General features: G+C 48.2%; 1 protein-coding gene across 1 annotated transcript in view; it reads left to right on the plus strand.

Annotated features, from left to right (window-relative positions):
• LOC147729493 (uncharacterized) overlaps nucleotides 1-17,753 on the plus strand; it is a 2,015,126-nt gene that overhangs the window by 1,369,685 nt on the left and 627,688 nt on the right. The window contains 1 exon segment of the mRNA XM_086954003.1: nucleotides 8,617-8,672. Within this exon segment, the coding sequence (XP_086810129.1) occupies nucleotides 8,617-8,672 (56 nt within the window).

Here is a 17,753-nt window from a genome sequence, read left to right on the forward strand (position 1 = left end):
TTTAAATTTAAATAATTCCATCACTGGAGACACCGCTTTACTAGTACTCAGGCTTTGGTCCCTGAGAATTGGTTTTACATTCTGGGCAAATATCAGTTTGCTTTTTTCCATTTGGGCTTTCCAAGTGAAGTTGGAATCTAGTGTCACCCCTAGATATGAAAAATGGGGCACCGATTCCAACTTTACTCCTTTCAATGTTAAGCAGCCCTTATCTGGTTTAGTCGGGTTTAGGGCTATACATTTAGTCTTTTTCCCATTAATCTCCAGGCCCTTCTGACTACAATAATCACTAAAAGTGTTCAATAGTGTCTGTAGGCCATTTTTTGTTTGGGAAATCAAGATAGTGTCGTCTGCAAATAATAGGGATGTTACCCTTTCGCCGTTCAGTTTAGGGGAGTCGTTATTACATCCCTCTAGGTATGAGGGAATGTCGTTCACAAAAAGGGAAAAGAGCGTAGAGGCCAGAACGCAGCCCTGGCGAACTCCACGCTCGATTGGAATTTTTTGGGTTAATTCGCCATTTGGACCCCATCTAATTCTCGCAAAGTTCCCTTCATGTAACTCTTTAATCTGAACTACTAGATTATTTGGCAGACCTGCTGCACTCAGGGTTTTCCATAAAAGATTGCGTGGCACTAAATCAAATGCTGCCCTTAAATCAACAAAAGCAACATATAAATGGCCCCTTTTGATCTTTACATACTTCCAGTAAAGGCAGCAAAATCTAAAAATCTGATCTATTGTGCTGACTTTTGATCTAAACCCAGCTTGGAATTTGGTTAAAATTGTGTTTTCCTCCAACCAATCACTCACACATAATAAAATGTGTTGTGAGTAGATTTTCTGGAGGATATCCATTAAGCTGATTGGCCGATAGTTGCAGGGGTCCATCCTATCTCCTTTTTTAAAAATTAAAACAATTTCAGCTCCCTTCCAACTTTCAGGAAATTCTATGGTGCGGGATAGTTTATTGCACAAATGATTGATATATGGTGCCCATACTTTTAAATTATGCTTGTATAAGTCCCCCGGAATCTTGTCAAGACCTGGGGCTTTGCCAGATTTTATTTGGCTTATTGCCAACTCTGTTTCCCCTAGAGTAAAGACAAGATAATCTGCTGGTATTTCGTAGCTTGCGGCATTCGTATCCATGTGGGGATCATCATATTTTTTATATAAATTTGTGAAATGACTAACCCAGGTTTGCTCGTCCAGAAAAACATCATTAGCCACCCTACCTACATGGTTCCCATTTGCTACTAGCCTCCAGAAGGCCACATTATCACGCGATCTGGTGGCTAGCAGCAGTCAGCCCATTTGTCTTCCTCCCATGCTATTTTGGAGACCCTTTGAACAGACTTATAATTATTCCTTGCTTTTTGGATATCTAAGGGAGACTTAGACTTGATCGCCAATAGTAGTTCCCTTTTTGACTCTCTACAGGATCTATCATACCATGGCTTACTATGGGACAGATTCTGCATCTTTTGCTGGTTCTTTTTGGGCATTTTGGTAACTAGTAATTTTAGGTCAGCAAAGAATTTTTGATGTATTGTCAAAAAGGAGGTTTTGGTTTCCTCCTCAGATGTTAGACCTAAGTAGGGTCGAAAGGTCCCAGCAAAGAGTGAATATATTTCACTAAGGATGTCACTGTGATCCAATATAAAAGGCCATTTAAGTGATCTCCTATTGTTACTAATATGGATCTCGATATTATCACCACTGCTTTCCTCAAGTGGGAATGGTTGAACTAAATCGTTAAACAGTGAAGCATCTAATGTCAAATTTAAGGGGAAATGATCGCTTTCGAGCCTCTCCAGTACATCGAGGTCCAAAAGATGCGACCAAAGGGGTATGGAAGCGATCACAACGTCTAAGTTGCTTTTGTAGTTGTTCCTACTGAAGGTTGGTTTCTTCGAGCTGTCGGATGGTAGCCGTCCGTTACAAGCCCTGAGAAAATACTCCGTGCATGATTTGGTCAACTGGAGAACCAAGGTTGAACATTTAACCGATTTAATGTTCTCCAAAATAGGGATTTTATTCGCCTGATCTTCCTCAACAAAGATTTCACTAAGGCCCAAAACTGGCTCAAAATTACAATTTAAATCACCAGCCAGGATAACAAAATCCTCCCTGGGGTCCAATCCACTCAGGAAACAATCTAATTTAGAGAGGGTTGGTGATTCATTTGAAGAGGGTGAAGGCCTATTGTAGATGTTTATTAAAAATAATTTCTTCCCATTGCAAGTTGTAACTTTTAATGCTAATATATCTACGGAGTGTGTGTCTACCACCTCAATATTTACCCTTAGTTTTATTTTCACCCAAATCAAGAGTCCCCCCGAGGGCCTTCCGCTTCTGGAGGGGATCGCACCAATTCCATAAGTCTTGTAACCTACCCTGTGTGGTGTATCCACTGCCCAGGTTTCCTGTAACAAACAGAAATCAAAAGATTCTATAAAGCTAGCCCACTCCGGGTCCCTCAGGTTTTTTGCAATTCCAGCTATGTTCCAGCAAACCAATTTTACCGGCTCCCCAAATGCAGATGTCATCTCAGGGAAAACCCTTGGCATCTCTCCACAACTAATGGGAACCACAGATTGTGTTACCAAGGATGTTTCCTCTAGAGATGGCAGTATGCTCAAAATGCTTGTGGGTACTACCGATTCTTTTTGTTTGATACTGCACTCTCCTGGGATGTTTATGTCATAAGTTACAGTTTTGTCCAATAAAGAGGGCTCAGAATTCAGCAATACATCATGTTCGTTAATAACACCCACAGCAGTAGGACTCCTTGATCCTCTTCCCTCACCCCCCCAGCTCAAGAAACATCAGTCGCAGTCATCTAGACCGCTAAAAATATCGAATCTATTTGAGGTCTCTAGAGGTGTGAAGGGTTTTAGATGATCCATCCTTCTGTTCTGGGAGCCATGTGTTCTAACTGGTGCGTAGTTCCATCCAATGGAATCTGGGGCTGTCACAGGGCAGGGAGCATATTGCAAGTTCCTGGCATTCTGTATAATCGGAGGGTACAGAGCATATTGGTTGCTCCCAACATTCTGAGCAATGGAATGGTTAATTGGCTGGGTTTGGGTTATATACTGTGGTGGGTGGTGCTGGGGTGGAAATACCACTGACCTTGGGTAAAAATACGTTAATGGTCTAGGGATTATGGTGTTGTTAGAGCTACCTGTCTGCCAGTTTAATATAAATTGGACAGCATTTGGGTCCCTAAAATTCACAACCAAAACGTCGCCATCAATGTCTTTGGGTCTACCCCCCAACCATTGGAGACGTCGAACATGGACAATTTCGCCATTAATATGATTTGCAATTGGCCGATGCGAAAGGGCCGACCTGTCATCTGTAGCCACCCCGGCAACGGCAGGACCTAGCAGAGAAATCAGCGTTACAGCAACAAGTGATGAGCATATTGGCGCAATAGTCCAGGAATGCTTAAAATCTTTTGAACCTTTATTACTCAATGGCTTAGTTTCTCAATGCATAAGCACAATGGGCGCTCAACCACAGGGGGGAATATTGGGGCTACCATGGCACCTAGTGGTCCCAGGTTGCACATGACATGAGCCTTGCAGGGGCAACAGACAGGGCCGACTGGCCACAGGGAACTAGGCAGCCTGGTGACGCATGAGATAGGTTGGGTAACAGGGTCCCCCTTAGCGTCATGGGGCAGTGCAGGCAGGGTGACTGATCCAGCAAGATCAGGCCACTGCCACAAACCAGAGACAAACGCAAGGCCATCACCAGGCCCTGCATCAATGACCATTAGGGTCACTGGGCTGGCAAGCCTGATCCCGCTTAGTGGTAAAGAAACAGATATGGAGGAAAGAATTCATTGATATTTTTTCCCTGTCAGAGTTGGGCTGCACCTGACACTATGTGATAAAAAAGAGGAGGATAGGAATGAAAGGAGATGAGAGAGAAAAGAAAGGAATTTCAATAATTGGTTAGACACATTCAGAATCATAACATGTATAATTGTTGAAAGATTTCCACTCAGCGCAGCAGACCTCTGGCTGTATGAATCCAATATTCACAGGGCACAGAGACAATTCTCGGGGAGGCGTAGCTGGAGTATGATAACGGTTTTAGACTCAGATTTCAGATACACCCCGAAATGGAGTGGAATGAGTAGGATGTTTCTGGGTTCATCCACAAAATGATGGTAGCAAGGGAGGTTAGAACATGGACAGGCAAGAGCAAGCAGTCCTTTCGGGGTTCCTTTTACAAAGGGAAGGGCAGGTCATTCAAGAAACCCAAAACGTACAACAACTGGAACTGCCACCCACCAGAGGGCTGGTGGCCATTTTTTGGAAATACAAATCTAATGAGTGCAAATTCCAGCGCATATGCTCCATTTGTGGGGGGGAACCCAGCAGGAGGGAGCAGACACAAGAAAGAACAGCGAGGGGACAAGAAAGAGAAAAAGAAGCACTAACACAGACACCGCTTGAGCGTGGGGGTACAAAAAAAAGTGAGCAGTTACGGGTTTGCTGTGACCCACATTTACACACACCAGCTCAGGTGGATCACCAACAAATATCACAATAAGAAGCATGCTGCTCTGCTAGTAAAGGGTATTGAAGAAAGCTCTGTTATAATATTAGCGGGTCCCCTACCCTCAGGCAGCGTGAAGAACCTAAAATCAGCATTACAGCACCCAGGGTTGGTGCGCCAAAAATAGAGAAAGAAAAATCCCTCGGAAGGATGGAGGGCCTGAAGCTTCTCCCGGTATCGAAGGGTTTGGCGATTTTCCCCTTGGGGGTACCTAAGGAGGAGGCAGGTCAATTCAGACTCATTCACCACCCTTTCCTTTCCTGAGGGCAAGTTGGTGAACGACGGGATCAGTCCAGAGGCATGTTCAGTGGGTTACGCAACCGTAGATGACACCATCGACTTAGTCTAGAGAGCTCTCATGACAAAGGCCGACATAGAGTCTGCATTCCGCCCCCTCTTGGTCCACCTGCGTAGCTTCCACCTATTAGGTTTACACAGGGAAGGGGCAACTTATTTGGACAACACAAGGCCAATGGTATGTTTGGTGTCCTGCGTATACCTTGAGCAATTTAGCACCTTCCCTGAGTGGGCCTACATGACCAGAACCCCGCTGGGGGCAAACTGCACCACCACGATGACTTCCTGTTTGTAGGGCCCGCCAAAGACAGCTGAGTGTGGTGAAACCTTGGCGGCATTTCAAGAGTTAGCTGGGGAGTTGGGGGTACCACTAGCAGCGGAAAAACAGTAATTCCCACAACCAAACTCACATTTTTGGGGATTGAGCTAGACTCAGCTGCAGGAACTTCCAGGCTGCCCGATGAGAAGGTGAAATAATTTAGGGATTAGATGAAATTCTTGCGGCGGCAGGGGAAGGCAACCCTTGGCGAACTACAGTGGCTGATTGGTAATCTCAACTTTGCAGCCAGAGTCATCCCAGCTGGCAGGGTCTTTGCCAGGGGCCTAACACAGCTAACAGCCGGGCTCACACACAAACACCACCATGTCAGGCTAGGTGTAGCTGTCAAGCTCAACCTGACCTTGAGAGATACATTCCTAGCAAACTTTAACAGGCTCCTGATATGGAGAGAGGGCTGGGTGACAGCCAGGCAGTTAGCCCAGTTCACGGACGCAGCCGGTAGCACAGACTTTTGGGCAATACTGGGTGACACGTGGGTGCGGGCAGTTGCCAGACAGCTGGCATATGTAGGGCATCACCAGTAACATCACATTTGTGGAGCTGTCCCCATTGTAGTGGCCCTGGCAGTCAGGGAGCAGAAATTGAGGAACATTAAGCTGCTGCTTTGGTCAGACAATAAAGGGGTAGTGCAGGCGGCCAACAGAGGCACATCCAGGTGCCCTGACACACTGAGAATAATACATCAATTGGTTAAGTTGCAGTTAGTGGGGAACATAGATCTGAAGGCATGACATGTACCTGGGGTGGAGAATGCAGTAGCGGACGGCCTTTCACATGCACAGATGAGCAGATTCAGGGAGCTGACACAGGGGGCGGGAAGGGACATGACCTCCTTCCCAGAGGATTTATGGGCCCTGGTGGGATGGACTTGTCAGGAATAGTGAATCAGGCCCTCGCCTCTGGACCATCTAAGCACTACAGGAAATACGCAGGAACAGTGATGAAAATCAGGAAAATCCAGACACTGGGAGAGGCAGGCGAGACAATGAAGGTGGTTGAGCAGTTCATACAGTGGGCATTTACAAACAAAAGGTCAAGATCCTGGGCACAATCCCCCACCTATCAACAATAACACACTTCTCCAAGATGATCACTGGTCAAGACCTCACTGCCTCGCACTACGTTAAAGCAGCAATGAAGAGGTGGAAGCGTACAGAGGGGAGAAAAACGAATAACCGGCGACTCATTGACTTTACTAAGTTGACCCTGTTCATGGACACACTCGGAGAAATAGCAAGGGACACATCTGAGTTGAACCTGTTTAAATAGGCCTTCGCAACCACATTCTTTGGGGCATTTAGACTCAGCGAGTTCGCCGCAAAGACAGGCCCGGCAGTACTATGCCTGAAATCAGCCGATGTCAAACCTGGGGTGGCAGAGGTTGAGGTGCTGCTGAGACGGTCAAAAACGGACCAGGTCGGCATAGGGGCAAGAGTGCGGCTGCAGTGCATCAAGGACCCCAGATATTGCGACCAAAAGGGGAAGACCCACTGTTCAAACATAGGTATGGGAACCTCTTAAGTACATTTCAGTTCACAGCGGTGACAGGCTCAGGCCTGAGCAGAGGGGGCTCCCGCCGGCTGCCTTTGGCTCGCATTTATTTAGGATTGGGGAAGCGACATCTGCAGCCCAGCATGGGTTGACCGAATCAGGGATAAATCTATCAGCAGGTGGTGGTCCAAAGCATACAGGACTTACCTGAGACCCCAGCTGTTATAGAAAGACTTAGCAACATGGAGACGGGATGAGATTGAACCAGCTGCCAGCAGCACTCAAGAAATTACAGGCGGATGCAGTATGACATCCAGAAGTCTTAATAATACATCTCGGGGGGAACAACCTGGCCCAGTTGGGGAGGAAAGAGCTCCTCCAGGCCCTCCAGATGAATTTAACAGAGGCGGTGCTGTGCTTTGGTAGCACTACCCTCATTTAGTCCGAGTTGATCAGCAGGCTAGTTTGGCATGGGCCAGCTCACACACGACGGTTGAAAACTCAAGGAGGAAGCTGAACATCGCGGTAAGTAAGTTTTGTAAGATCAATGGCTGGAGAGCATCAGGCACGACCTCATCAATCCAGGCCGCCCGGAGCTGTATGGGCAGGATGGGGTTCACCTATCGGAGAAAGGAATGCAGGTGTTTTGGGACAAACTGTGGGGCACAATGGCGTTGGCAGGCAGCACATAAAAAAAACAGAACCAGACAATGCAGGGGGAGCTGCAGGAAGACGTTAGCCTCCCTTTTGGAGTGGGGGATACGTGGGGGTTATGGAGTAACACCTGCAGGGCGGTGTGTAGGAGTGAGTAGGTCTTTCAAAAGGGGGTAGCAAGTGGAGACGCCGTTTGCAGCCCAGACTCCACCAGATGGCAGGGCACAAAAGAGACTAGCAATGAACCGAGTAGGAGCCTAACATTTGGAGAGGCTACCCCCTCACAAGAAAGGGACGTGGAAACCAACAGAACAATTTTATGACTCCAAAAGTGGCAAGAACATGGATATGCCTGCAAGAGATCTGGAACAACACATTTTCAAGGTGGTTTACAAAGCTATGATGTGCAAATGATTTATGACAAGCAAAGAAATGATGTATGATAAGCAATGTATGACAGTTCGCAATTGTGATTTATGGCTAGGGTCATACAAGTATGAGCAGGGTATTGTAAGAAAAGTAGAGGATTATTCATGTAGTGGTAATAAAAATGCGGCTAACATTGACCACAAAACTACAACATGTGTTGGCTGTTTATTAGATGTACATAAGTAAGAAGGTTGCATGCCATGCGGAAGTGGGCTTTGAGCACTACATGCATTTCCCTCTTTGTCGCCTGAGAGGCATCAAGCATGCTCTTCACAGGTAAGATTCAAGTACGAACTCCTCCTGAGGTCAGTTTATTTGTGTATGTAAATTTGGGTTCTCCAACATTTTCTGTATTAAGAGCTATTTCTGCACAGTGAAGAGAGCTACTAATAATATTAGTTTGTAACAGTGACCACAAAAAACAAGATTACATTAGTGGTCACTCCATGCAAGAGTACCCACAGTGATCACTTCAGTTCCTCAGGCACAGTTGCCAGCAAGCTTTGTCAATGTGGAATGTCTCTGCGAAGGGCAGAGACATTCCACATTGGAATGTCGCACCAATGTTTTGATATTTGTAGTCAATCCCTCCCATGCTGCATAATATATTTTTCAAATATGAGCATCAAATATATTTTGGAAACACAGCCTTTTTCTCCAAACATAAGCTTATAAGTTCTTTAAATACATACACATTTTAATTTTTAGTATGTGTATATTCAACTAACCAATCCCTCATGGAAGGAGGGTGGGTTATGTGTGTTGTAATAGAGGTAGAAATTTTTTTTCAGTTGATTAACATTCTCGTTTTTTTGGTCCTACGGCAGGGTGATAGGCAAATCTCGCCTTGTCATGGAACGAGACACCAGATACCCACTGCTAGGTAGGTTTTCCATTCTGATTTTGTTTCTTCTCATTTGTAATATCTTCAGTTTACTTTTCCAGGGACGAGTATATATGAACAATGTGTTTATTTTCTACTGTGGAATTTTCTATTGTGCAATTTATGGTGCTTTATTTTCAAGCTGACGGTTTGTGAACGGAAAATATTTATTTATGGATAATTAAATTAACTTTTAAAAAATCCATTATTATACGTGCTGTTTATCATTTATATGTTGCATATGTAAATGTAAAATCCCCCCAAATTTTTCATCTATTATCCAAAAAATAAAATGTATGTTGAATGCTTGTAAACTGTGCCTATTGAAGCTCTGCTCTCTTTAAATGTAGAATTCTGCTGAACCAGACTCACCTTTCAGTCACATTACATGTGGTCCATGTGCTAGCAGCTTGAGTAACAAAGGGTACCTTGTAGACTGCAGACAGTTGCCAGGCACCAGACCGACCTATTTTGGGATTGCACGTGTTTTGGCCAACCTTATAATAATACATTGCATGGCAAATCGTTCAGTCTTGTCTTTTGCTTGACTTTACTGCCTTAGGTAGTAGGGAAGTCGATTGGTTCCCACTATCCTCTTATCAATGATACCACCAATGCCTATGATAAGACTGAGAATGATGAGGTTGAATGAACGGTAAACTTCAATTTTCTGTGATTCAACCTGACCTCACCAACACAGAGGGTTAAACCGCAAGCGGGCAACCGTGCATTAATTTTTTTAATGCATAAATATTAGTTTTTCCCAGGATGTCTGAGAGAAACAGGAAAGCATGCAGTCATAGGCCTAACCTCAAAGCCGAAACAGCATGCCTGCCTTTTATCAGAGGTGAAATGAGATGCAAATGCATGCATCTGACCCAAAGATCTGCCGTCGAGGGAACGAATGAGGGGTGACATTTCTGCTGATATGCCTGGCTACAGGTGAAATAATTGGACAGCGCGTGCAAAACAAACAGGCCAGGCAGAGTGGAAATCCACGTTTTTTTTTTTATAAGACCTTTATTCTGGAATTAAGAGAACACAGCTTTGGCCTACAACCCGTGGGGACGGCCGCCAATTCTTCCACATATGCAACAACAAGCAGGTTACACGGCCCAGGCATCAACCCTCCAGGCCTGCCCCCGCTTTACATAGAATTCAGTCTTTAAGGCATGTGTTAGTTACGGAGTGGAATAGGTCCAATTTTATGTTTTATAACGTTGAACGGTTTAGTTCACAATGTAAATCATTTTGCTCCACCTAGAAACAGTCACGGTCACAAGTTGCGGTAATACCAATCCGCCTCAGCACCAGAAATACAACTGTATGTCATGCATCTCTCATAGTCATAGCTGGTTTTAAAATAATTCACTCTATTTCTTCTGAGCTGGCCTGCGGGACATATGGAGGCTCGCATATGTTTCCCCTAAAGTTGTTCCATTTGGACCATATCTCCCCCCACTTACGGAGGCGCCCTCTTGTCACGTATACAGTTTTTTCTTGCAGCATGCACCAATCCATGTCGCTTTGCCATTCCATCAGTTTTGGTGGGTTGGGGGCTCCCCACAATCTGGCAATGTTCCTCTTTGCCACCATTTGCCCCAGTGTCACCCATAGTTTCCCTTTTGGAGACAGGTCTGTGGGTTCCCAAATGTTCAGAAGACATCTCTTAGCCTCCGGACGGATCTCAACTTCCCAAACCTCCTGCATACACATCACCACTCTCCTCCAATACCTCTGTATCTTCGGGCAGTCCCACAGTATGTGAAAGAAAGTGCCCGTCCCCCCACAACCCCTTCTGCAGTCCCCCTCTCCAGGCCGAAGACCTCCGACGCCCTACCATTAACCACCACCTGGGCCAGCGGTGCAGTGAAGAGGAAGCGGATCCACTTTATAAATTTCGGCCCAAAGCCCAATTTGCGGAGTACCGCTATCATGTACGGCCACTCCAGAGTGTCAAACGCCATGGTGGCGTCAAGAGAGACCACCACCGCGTCCTCCTGCAGCTTGTGCCGTTGTCCAAGCACCCCGTTGAGGCACCTAATGTTGAGTGTGGTGTTACGGTGTGGCATGAACCCGGATTTGTCCGGATGGACTAATGTAGACAGGACCGGCTGCAGGCGGTTCACCAGCGTTTTGGCCAGAATTTTTGGTTCTGCATTGAGCAGTGAGATTGGTCTGTATGAAGCACAGGAATCTTTAGGTTTGCCTTCTTTGTGTATAGCCACTATTGTCGCTAGGCGCTGGTCCCGTGGCAACAGGCCCTCCTCATTACTTTTTTCGAACATACGCTTTAGGTGTTTAGCGAGGGCATCTGGCTTGAGCTTGTAGAGCTCTATCGGGAGGCCGTTAGGTCCCATAGCCTTGCCTGGGCGGGGCTCTCCAGGGTGTTCCGTTCTTCCTCCGACAAGCAAGGCATTTGGATGTTCGCCAGAAGGTCTACTGAGTCTTCTTCTAGATGATCAGACTCCCGGCTGTATACCTGTTTATAGTGTCTTGCAAATTCAGCCACTATCTCCCGGGGTTCAGTTACCATAGTTCCAGATACCGTTCTGATTTCCGGCACCACCCTGCTGGCCAGTTGTTTCTTGTCAAGCCATGCTATAAGTTTCCCAGCCTTGTCCCCTTGGTCGTATAGCCTTCCCATTTTGTGCCTGGCGACTGTTTGGGCCTCCTGTGTAACTAACTCCTTGTATTTTGCAGTTTTCAGCCGCAGCCTGTGCTGGGCCCCGGCTGACCCCGTTTCCTGCACTTCCTTTTCTCGCCTCCCAAGGTCTGCCTCCACTGTGGTGACCTGCTGTTCTTTCTCCTTCCGCTTACCTGCGATGGCTGACAACGCCTCCCCCCTAATCACAGGTTTAAAGGACTCCCATAGGGTAACTGGGGAGTCCACCGACCCCAAGTTGATGTCGAAGTATTGGGTAATCGAGTTGGTGAGCTGCTTCCTAATCTTCTCATTCTTTAAGTGCCAGGCACTTATCCGTGCAATACAGCCCTCTTGCCGAGACCCAAACGTGAGGTGCGTGAAAACAGGCGCGTGGTCAGATATGCCCCGGGTCAGGTGTGTAGCTTCCTGCACCGTTATGTCGTGGTGCAGCAGGGTGAGAATGTAATCGAGGCGAGAGAATGATCGATGGGGTCCGGAGAAGAAGGTGAAGTTCGTGTCAGTTGGATGCAGCAGCCGCCAGACGTCCGTGAGCCCGAAGGCATCCAGGAAGTTCGCCAGCCACTGCTGTCCTTGTGGTATGTCTCTGGGGGGATGTCTGTCCAGGGTGCCTGACACCACTGCGTTATAATCGCCCCCCAGTATCATTTGACCATCAGGGAGGGAGAATATCAATTTACCCACATCTTCGTATGCTCGGGTGTGGAGGCCCGGTGGGATGTATATAGAGAGCAGGTTAATGTGGTAGCCTTCCCATCTGCCAGACACTGCCGCGAAGCGACCCTGGGGGTCCGTTACAGTGCGGTCTATGTGAAGGGCCAGTGAGCGGTGCAAAAGAATACCCACACTCCTGGAGCCGGAAGTGAAGCCGGAGTGAACTGCAAGTGTGTATCCCCACCGATTGAGGGCCAGACATGTGTTTCCCATGAGATGTGTTTCCTGCAGCATTACCACATCCAGCCGGTGCCTTTTAATGAATTGCAGGACTATGGTACGTTTGAGCTTGTCCCCCAACCCGTTAACATTCCAGCTCAGAACTTTTAGACTCTTTTCCCATTTCTTAGCCATAACCGTTGCTATGTGAGACGTTGTTTACCTGTACTCTGGTGCCTGATCCGATCCTGACAGTGTGAACTACTTGTGACCGTGAAACTTCCCCAACTCCCCTACCCTCCCAACATCCCCCCAACATGTGCGATTCATGCAGACTTTGAACAGCATTACCGTTGTAAAGCCCTCTTGTCCCTCCCCCCCAACTCGGTGCATTGTAACCACCCTTCCCCTCCCTGCCCCCTGCTCTGTGGGTCCTCGAACTACCCACCACCCCAATTAGCAGAGCGCCTGTCGCCCAACCCTCCCCCCCGGAAGAGAGGCAAGCCCTCTCCGAGGAACTTCTTGTGGGAAACGTGGCTGGCCTTCTCCCCCTTCGCCAACCCATGTTGCCCCTGTAAGTCATTTACACATGTTTGAAACACAAAGAAATACCGGTTTGAGGTCCCAGAGTCTCGTGTCAGCTATGTAAGCCACCCAATGACAAAACCCCCATTGTTACACTGAATGCAGTATACGTTACTGTTCGAAGATCAACGGCATCAATGTTAGTGTCATCATCCGACTGCATTGTCTCGGGCTGAACCCCAACGGGGGCTGTTTGACCTGGAGCGCCAAGACCTCTGACTCTGCTCGTCTCCGTCCTGTCTCCCAGCCGCTGAACCAGGGGAGGAAGTCCCGGGTTCTCTCCAGTTGGTGCTGTCCCTTTCTACCTGGGCTTCCGGCGCTGCGTTGTCCAACCACTCCTGGGCTGCCGCTGGTGTGGTGAAGAAGTAGGATTTACCTCCAGAAATAACTTTCAGCTTAGCTGGGAAGAACATCATATATTTGAGTCCTCGCTCACGGAGTGCCGCCTTGACCCCTTGGAATGAGCGTTGTTCCTGTTGGACTTGCAAGGTGAAGTCAGGGAAGAATCGGATCGTCCCCCCTTCGTAGTGCAAGTCTCCTTGTTGTCTGGCGACTTGGAGGATCGCGTCGCGGTCTCTATAGTTAAGCACTTTAGCAATAATTGTTCTCGGCAAGGCCCCTGGTTTTGGCTTGGGGATCGGGGCTCGGTGGGCCCGTTCAATGGTGAAGATGTTCGACAGTCTCTTGGGCTTTAGGTGTTGCAGGATAAGGTCCTCTAGAAACAACTCCATGCTGTCTCCCTCCAATCCCTCCGGCACACCTACCACACGGATGTTACTTCTTCGGGCTCTCCCCTCCTGATCCTCAAGCTTCATCGCCATTTTCTGGTGTTGGTTAGTGAGCTCGTTCACCCTGTTCTCCAGTCGTTTTTCAGAGGCCTGTAGCGTCTTTATGGCCTCTCCGTTAGTCTTGGACCTCTCAGTGGTTTTCCCCAGGTCTTCGCGTAATAAGTTCACCTCAATAGAGATCTTGTCAATCTTCGTCTCGAGGTTGGCTCCCAATGTCTGGATGGCGGCCATGATGGAGTTCAGGGACGGTTCCACCTGCTCCTTACCGTCCTTTGCCGCCACAGCAGGCTGTTGCTGCGTACAAGTCACTGCATATTGATCCATCTTGTTAGTTTGGGTCCCTGTTCCTCCTTTGGGGGGCCGCATGGTGAAGCCGAGCACTCCGAGGATGGATTGTTGTGTCTGTCGTCAGCGACAGCGGCTATCTGCGGGCCCGTGTCAGCTCAGGATGCGGTCTGGGAGCGGCAGGGAAACACCGGAGCCAAGCGTCCACCACGGGATACTGGTTTTGGTCGTGATCCACTCTTCACACCGGTCGGGAGGGCAGGCCCCAGCGCCGGCCGGTGTCCCTCGGTGCTTCAGTCCCCAGTTACTAAGAGGCCCCGCGGGTCCGAGTGCGGCACCACAGTCTCGATTTTAACATTCAGCAGGGCGCCTCTCATTCGGGACAGCAGCTGCGTGAACCTGTCAGACCACGGTGCGGCCTCGCGCGGCCTGCCCTCAGTGTTCGCCCCGCAAAGCCAGAGTAGGGTCTTATACTTTCCCTCGGGCCGCAGGTGGCCAGATGAGCACAGTCTGCTGAACACTCACCTCGTGGGCGCCACCCTCGCCGTTACTGCTGTACACTGGCCTTGCTCGCTGTAAGTGCCACAGACCTGGGCCACGAATTTGATGGCCGGCGGCGCTCGTGCTTCACGCCCAGGAGAGGCCCTCCACCAAGTTGCCGACTCCTGCGGTCCGTTTCCGCCGCACCCCTGTGCCTGTCTTGTCGTGGTTGTGTGGGTAACGCCCGGGGCTGAATAGATCAGGGGCGCCACTCTATCCTCCCAGCGCCTCACCACACCGGTGCCGTCTTGGGACCAGATACGGGTATACTCGGTCCGCACCCCCGCTTCTGGGGCCTCGTCATTCACGCCAAATGTGCGTGGGTCTCACCAGGCCTGCGCCGCTGGCGGTAGTAGGCCCACCGGATCAGTGTCTCCACAAGTTTATTAAGGCCCGTGCAGCTCATGCGGTGGGTCCGCGCGTGTTCAATTTGCCGCCGGGCACCTACTGTCTCTGTGGGGCCTCGCTGTCGGGCCGCCCCTACGTATTTATTTATTTATTTATTTATTTTTTTGCAATTTTTAAAGCGCGCAAATACCCATACGGGTGTCTCGGCGCTGATGTTTACAGAACTCACTTATGTATGACGGGGGAGTTAGAAGGAGGAGAATAGCCATGTTTTGAGGCTTTTTCGGAACTTAAGAAGCGTGGGGGCGGTTTTGATGTGGAGTGGTAGAGTGTTCCACAGTTTAGCCGTGGCAGTAGTGAAGCATCTATCTCCCCAGCTGGCCTTTCTTGTCCGGGGGACGTACAGCAAGAAGGCTGAGGAAGATCGTAGAGTCCTGCGTTGTTCCACTGGGCGGAGAGCTTTTTTTAGGAACTGTGGTCCTGCGTTGTTCAGGGTTTTGTAGGCTATGCACAGAACCTTAAATTTGATTCGGCTCCTGATAGGGAGCCAGTGAAGTTTTTTAATGTACGGGGAGGTAGATGTAAATTTAGGGTTCTGGCCGCAGCGTTTTGCACTGTCTGGAGTTTATTGAGAACCCCCTCCTGGGCATTCAGGAGAAGTGAATTGCAATAGTCAGTTCTTGAGAACACTAAGGTGCTGATGAGTGTTTTGCCCGCTGACTGTGGTAAGTAAGGAAGAAGTTTTTTTATTTTTTTGAGGGTATAGAAGGCAGATGATACAACAGCGTTGGCATGATGGAGGAAAGTCAACTTGTTGTCAAAAGTGACTCCCAGATTGCGGACCTTTTCCACCGGTTCCGGGGGGGGGCCCAACTGAGGTGGCCACCACTGAGGGGACCATGCGGGCTGCAAGCTCCCGTACGTCATCACCTCCGTTTTATCGGAGTTAAGTTTGAGGCAGTTTGATGACATCCAGGAGCTTATCGCCTTCATTCCCTCCTGAAAGTTGGCTGCGACGGATGCTCCGTTGTTGTGCACCGATAATACTAGTTGGGTATCATCGGCGTATGTGGTAAGGGCAATTCCATAAGATTTTATCACCCTCGCTAAGTCCGATACATAGATATTAAAAAGCGTCTGACTTAGCGAGGAGCCCTGTGGAACACCGCATGGGAGGGAGAAGGTCTGGGAGGTGAAATTGCCCATCTTGACGGTTTGAGGGTGATTGGCTAAGAATGAGGCAATCAGATCTTTAGCTTTGCCTCTTATTCCTAAAGCTGAGACACTGTTGATCAGAGTGACATGATCGACCGTGTCAAATGCAGCCGACAGGTCCAGGAGTATCAGGACGGCCGCTCCTCCCATGTCCATTGTAGCTCTAACTTCATCTGCGGCTTTTAGCAGTGCTGTCTCCGTCCCATGCCCCTGTCTAAAGCCAAACTGAGTGTCATCAAGTAGATTGTTATCATTGATGAATTTCGAAAGTTGGATGTTCATGGATTTTTCTAATATCTTGGCTGGGAAAGGGAGACAGGCGATGGGTCTGTAGCTTGCGGGAAGAAGAGGGTCCAGAGTTGGCTTTTTTAGAAGTGGCTTAATGATAGCCTCCTTCCAGACTGAAGGGTATATGCCTGTTCCAAACATGGCGTTGCAGATGGTAGACAACGCGGGAGAGATTGCTTCTGGGATGAGGTTCAGGATAGCAGGGGGACATGGGTCAAGGGGTGATCCCAATTTAATGCTGGTTACCAGGCGTTGAATATGATCCTGATCAATGATGTCAAAAGATGATAGGATGGGGATGGGCGAGGTATTAATGAGAAGTGCCTCAGGAGAGGATGAGGGGGCGGAATGTGAGAAGGTAAGAAAAATGGAGCTCACTTTTTCCTCAAAGAAACTGGCCAGGGCATCTGCTAAAGACTGAGAGCCTTCTAGGCGCGGGGCAGGGGGGTTGGACAGAGTAGTGACCACCCGAAAAAGTTCTCCTGCCGAGTTTTTCGCCTGGTCGATTTGGGAAGTATAATAGAGACTTTTTTCAGCAACTATCAGTCTTTTATAGATGGAAAGGGCATTTTTATAGGTCATTTTGTCTGCAGGGCTGTAGTTGCGGCGCCACTGCCTTTCAAGGTTCCTGCAGTATTGTTTTTGAGTACGAAGGGCTTCAGTGAAGCATGGAGCTGAAGGTATTTTCCTATTCCGATGGGAGTTTTTTGAATGGGGCTAGCTTGTTACAGGCCATGTCTAAGTTTGTCAAATAGTTGGTAGACGCTATAGTGGGGTCTTGCTCATCGGGAATATGATTTTCCTGCATCATCTCTGCTAGTTGAGCTACATTGATGTTTTTCCAATCTCTATAGGAAGCTTGAGAGGGGGCATTGAGAGTAGGTTTGGTAGGGTTAGTTTCAACAGTGAAACAAATCGCTGCATGGTCTGTCCAGATGAGGAGGATGATTTGGGTAACAGTTACAAGAGGACTGTTAGTAAATATACCATCTAAAGTGTGGCCTGCCTTGTGCGTGGGAGAAGTTATCAATTGCATCAGGCCAGCAGCTGCTAGGTCTGTGAGTAGCTGCGTGGTATTGTGGTTGTTAAGGGCTTCCAGGTGAAAATTAAAGTCACCTATTAAAGTAAAGTGAGGGGAGTCTGCAGCTGATTCAATGAGATTGCCTATATTGGCTAGAAACTTGGCTCTTGACCCAGGAGGGCGATAAATTAGCATGCCCTTGAAGGATGATTTTGCCAAGAGGCCAAGTGAAAAGATGAGAGACTCATATTCTGGGCAGATAAATTGTTTCGCCGTGAGTTTAAAGTGGTCTTTGTAGATTATGGCAATGCCACCACCTTTTTTTTTTTGCCTGTCTAATCTACATACATTGTAGTTAGTGGGGGTGGCTGCTCTAAAATCAGGTCCAGAGGCTTCGTCACCCCAAGTCTCTGTGATGAACAGGAGATCCAATTTGTGCGCGTCAATCAAATCGGCGATTTCTAATTTGTGTT

The sequence above is a fragment of the Lissotriton vulgaris genome, chromosome 2_1 (assembly GCF_964263255.1).
Source record: "Lissotriton vulgaris chromosome 2_1, aLisVul1.2, whole genome shotgun sequence".
NCBI lineage: Eukaryota > Metazoa > Chordata > Amphibia > Caudata > Salamandridae > Lissotriton > Lissotriton vulgaris.